Source organism: Nicotiana tomentosiformis, chromosome 1, assembly GCF_000390325.3.
Source record: "Nicotiana tomentosiformis chromosome 1, ASM39032v3, whole genome shotgun sequence".
Lineage (NCBI taxonomy): Eukaryota > Viridiplantae > Streptophyta > Magnoliopsida > Solanales > Solanaceae > Nicotiana > Nicotiana tomentosiformis.
Window position 1 is genome coordinate 4,787,875 of NC_090812.1, and position 5,193 is coordinate 4,793,067.

At 42.2% G+C, this 5,193-nt stretch overlaps 1 protein-coding gene across 1 annotated transcript; it reads right to left on the bottom strand.

The window, feature by feature from the left end:
- Nucleotides 1-1,452: 1,452 nt before the first annotated feature.
- Nucleotides 1,453-1,995, bottom strand: LOC138896572 (uncharacterized). Its single transcript, XM_070181889.1, has one exon. The coding sequence runs from the start codon at nucleotides 1,993-1,995 to the stop codon at nucleotides 1,453-1,455; it is 543 nt and encodes a 180-aa protein (XP_070037990.1).
- Nucleotides 1,996-5,193: the final 3,198 nt, after the last annotated feature.

Genomic DNA, 5,193 nt, shown 5'->3' on the forward strand with positions numbered 1-5,193 from the left:
TCCCAACTGATTTTTTCTATCATTACTCTCAGTGGGCCATTGGTTATCATCTTCAGAGAGCTCATCAAGAATCGCAGCAATCTCATCAGGAATTTTCTTCGTTAAAGAGCGTCCAACTGTAGTACTCAGAGTTCGTCGTGAGGAAGGTGTCAGTCCATCCCAAAAGTCGGAGTTGCATCCACAATTCGATTCCATTATGCTGACACTTTCTCACTATCTCCTTGTGTCTTTACCAAGCTTCGAAGACCGTTTCAGTGTCCTTCTAGCATAAGTTGTGGATTTCCCTTCTGAATGTCACTGCTTTTGCAACTGAGAAGTACTTGTCAAGGAATGTTTTAGTCATATCTTCCATGTCCTGATCGACCCAGTTGGTAAGCTTCAAAGCCAGTGCTTCACGTCATCCTTCAGTGAAAAGGGGAATGCCCTTAAGTAGACCGCATCTTTTGATAATCCATTGTACTAGAAGGTGTTCATGATTTCATTAAAGTCCATCAAGTAAGTGTTAAGATCTTCATTAGCCTTCCCTCTAAAGACATAGTTGTTCTGGATGGTTTGAAGCAAGTCTTGCTTCAACTCAAAATTATTTGTTGTTGTGTTGGTGCAAGGTTTGTAGAACTACCCTGAGATGATCACCATGGTCCTCTCGACTTCGTGAATATACAAGAATATCGTCAACGAACACTATCACAAAGGAATGGAGGAACGACTTGAAAACTCGATCCATAATATCCATGAAGGCTGCCGGGGAATTTGTTAGCCCAAAAGACATCACCAAGAATTAAAAGTGCCCATATCGGGTTCTAAAAGTTGTTTTCGGAACATGCTGCTCTCTGATTTTCAAGTGGTGATACCCGGATCGTAAATGAATTTTGGAGAAGTACCTGGCACTTTGCAATTGATCAAACAAGTCATCTATCCGTGGTAGTGGGTATTTATTTTTTATTGCGACCTTGTTGAGTTTCCGATAGTCAATACACATTCTCAGTGATCCATCCTTTTTCCTTACAAAAAGGACCAGTGCGCCCCAAGGTGACACACTCGGCCGGATGAAACCTTTCTCTAACAAATCTCTCAATTGTTCCTTTAGCTCCTTCAATTCTGCTAGTGCCATTACGTAGGATGGAATAGATATAGGTTGTTTGTCTGGCATCACATCAATCCCAAAATCAATCTCCATGTTTGGTGGGATCCCAGGGAGCTCATCCGGAAAGACTCCCGGAAATTCATTCACAACTGGCACGAACTCAAGTGTAGGTGCCTCAGCATCGGCATCGGTAACACGGACCAAATGGTAAATACATCCCTTGTTGATCATCTTCACGGCCTTAAGGTAAGAATTAAACCCACCCTTCGGCATCACATCATCCCCTACCACTCAATGACTGGGTCATTTAGAAATTCGAACCTAACGGTCCTTGTTCGGCAATCAATCTTGGCAAAACATGAATAAAGCTAGTCCATTCCCATTATTACATCAAAATTGACCATCCCCAATTCAATGAGATCGGACATGGTGTCTTGACCATGCAACGTGACAAAAAAATCCCTATAAATCTGCGCGGCCAAAAAAGACGCACCAACCAGAGTAGATACAAAGAATGGCTCATGAAGTTGTTCCGGTTCTATCCAAAATTCCATAGCAACATAAGGAGTATCATATGACAAAGTAGAATCGGGTTCAATAAGAGCATACACATCATGAGATTGGACAGTCAATATACTTGTAACAACATCTGGAGAAGCCTCCAAATTTTGACGACACCTCATAGCAAAGAAATGGTCATATCCTCCCGAACTCTGTGCTCCACCCCTAGCGGCACCACGCCCTGTGGGTGTTGGAGTGCCTCGAGCTGGAGGAGGTGTTGTGTATGTAGTAGCTGCAGAGCTGGCTGGCTGTGCTGGGCCCCTTTCCGCACCCTGGTGGGATGAACGATAATCCCTCTGAATGTGACCCCTCAACCATATTCGTAGCATATGGGTAAGTCCATGTAGCATATTCCTAGGTGTATCTTTCCACACCTAGGGCATGGGGGTCTCCGCTGCTGCTGGAATCTACCACCATGACGACCCCGCTGATAGGAACCCCTATTACCCTAATTGGGCCTAAAACGACTCCACTGTTGCTGCTGACTGGGCTCTGCTGGTGGTACACTAGCCGAAGACTGAGCAAATGACTTAGATGGACCTGACGACCCTCCCTTGAATGTTGACTTGCCACTACCAGAAAAACCACCAAAGTTGCCCGTAGACCGGGCCTTATTGCTACCCTCTCGCTCCATTCTGTTCTTCAATTTGCGGTCTGTGGCTTGCGAAAATGCCACCATCTTACCATAGTTCATATTAGAATTCAAGGTAGTTGTAGCGGCCTTATTAATTACCAAGGAACTAAGGCCCTGCACAAACCGGCGCACTCTAGCCTCCATAGTGGGCAACATGTAAATAGCATACTTGGATAGGTACGCAAATCTCATATGGTAATCCCACTCACTCAGGATACCTTACCTCAGGTTCTCAAACTCAGTAGCATGGGCTGCCTTAGTCTCGGCAGGGAAGAATTGATTAATGAAGGCATCGGCAAACTCACCCCACTTCGCCGAAGGGCTCCCTTCTCCACGGGACTCCTCCTATAGTTCAAACCAACAATATCCCACCTCTTTTAGGCGGTAGGAAGCCGATTCCACTGCCTCTATCTCAATAGCACGCATAACTCGGAGAGTTTTGTGTATCTCATCAATGAAGTCCTAGGGTTCCTCCTCTTGGTTAGTACCCGTGAACACTGGAGGATCCAACTGAAGAAACCTATCCACCATGGAACTAGCAGAATCCCCTGGCTGACTGGAAGAAGTGAGTGTAACATTTGATCTCTGGGCCTGGGAAGCCACTATCTAAGCCAACATCTGTATGGCTCCCCTATGATCAACATCAGAAACACCAGAATCGGAAGCTGGAACTGGAGGTGGAACTGGTATATCAGTTGGAGGGACCGTTGCACCCTCAGTAGGTGTAGGGACAGGTGCGGTCTGATAAGTTGTAGTAGAGTCAAGCAGCGTAGTAACTGGAGGAATATTCTCACTCATTGGGTGCTTACGCATCATTAATTATAGAATCAACTGCCACTCCTAGGGTGACATTGGCTCTTTGGCCAGTTCTTGTCTTCTTTTTAGGTGCCATATACTCAAAGTTAGAGCAAAGCACGAGTTAAAGAAGGAACAATCTTACAATCAGCTTTATCGCATTATCGAGAACGTGAAAGAAGGGTATTATTCCTAAATAGCCATGTAGTATCCTAATTATAGATGTTGTCGACAACACACCAATAAGAAGGACCCTACTAGACACGGCTCCGAGACATCCCAAGACACTTTAAAACCTTAGGTTTTGATACCTAGTTTGTCACGCCCCAAAATCGGGGAGTAAGACCGGCACGCAACAGAGTGAACCCGGCCGAGCAAGCCTGTTAGATTTTCTTCTACCCAAACTCATACATAAATGGAGATAATACATATTTTCATTAATTAGCCAATAAGGTGATCACGTCTACAATACCAGTTCATTACCAATAGTTTCATCATTTTAAAGTCTCAAATTTCACACACATTTTTCATAGTCTGAAATGGAATAATTAATACAACCACAGCATAATATTGTTTGACCTTCACAGCACCAATATACAACCCACACTATGTCTACGGAGCCTCTATAGATAAAGAAGAGTACTATGATAATGTCGGCAACAAGGCCCCGGCTATACCTCAAACACAATACACAATGAATAAAAGATACATGACCCCAAAATGAAGTAGGGCTCGCCAAGTAAGATGGGAAGAGGGTGTACCCGCTGTCACTGATCAATGTCTCCTGCTGTGGAACCACCTGCATCCATTAAAGATGCAGCGCCCCCGGAAAAAGGGACGTTAGTACCGTCGAATAACACTAATATGTATAACTAAACACCTTCTCAGTAGAATGAATAATATTACGAGGAGGAACAATGATATAATCAATGGAAGCCTCGAACAATACCAAAACATAAAGTTAGAACCACATAAATTTTCAAGTAAATTTCCATATTTTTAAGTTGGAGATCCTTAGTACCGATGTATCATCGTTCACAATACCATTATTCACAATACCAATACTACCATACTTTTAGCACGAAGTCCGATCATGACCCGATCAACTAGGCCATCCCATTAGAGACATCAACCACAATCACTCTCAATACCAATACCACCGTACCTTTAGTAAGAAGTCCGATCACGACCCGATCGGTTGGGCCATCTTATTAGAGACATCAACAACAATCACAATTTCAATTACAATTTCAAATACAATTACCACCATGTGTGCGGTATGGCGTCTGATCACGACCTTATTGGCTAGGCCGTCTCATTCGAGACATCAACCTTTTTATATCAGTCATTTCATTTCATACTTCTTTCACATCTTTTCATTTCATTGGCACTAGTGTCCACAATTATAAAATCATTCTTGGCACTTGGCCGTATTTCATAATTCAAATTCCTTTTCCACTTTCAAACACCATCATCGTCATCAACAACAACAAGGCTTTTCAATTCAAGACTTTAAATACTCATGGGAGCAACTAAGAATCTTAGGCAAATAGAGACTTTTCACACAATTTGGCATAACAACCTTTATTCGAACTTGACTTGAAGTCTTAACATTTTCAACACACATCCCATGCTTTGAACACATCCTCAAATGATAAGATAACATGATAAAAGAATTTGGAATTCATATTGAACATATATCTTTCAACACAAGCATATTCGGAATGGCTAATTTCATAATGATCAATTCGGGACTTACACAAATTACACGAACACCGTGGGATTCAATTCTAAGAGAAGAGTTTATCCAATATACCTCAATTGAGCTTCTTTGAACACTAAAATGTTCCGGAATTCTTATCAACTTCAATCGGTTTTAGAAATATAACAAGTTGAACAAAAATTAGGAAGATGATCATGGTTCTAGCTCATTTGAGCATTTTATCAAACACTAGGTATGCATTAAGGTTTCAAGGTTCTTTTATGGAGGATTCCATCATCCTACAACCCATTCTTTACCAATTTTAGCTCATAATCTTCCTACACCCTTTTATAACACATGCATGCAAAATAAACAACTCACATACCCAAGAATTGTCTTGCAAATTACCCATTTTTA

Excerpts from the sequence above, each read along its gene's own strand:
- LOC138896572 (XM_070181889.1), bottom strand. The coding sequence starts at position 1,995 with ATGCTACATGGACTTACCCATATGCTACGAATATGGTTGAGGGGTCAC.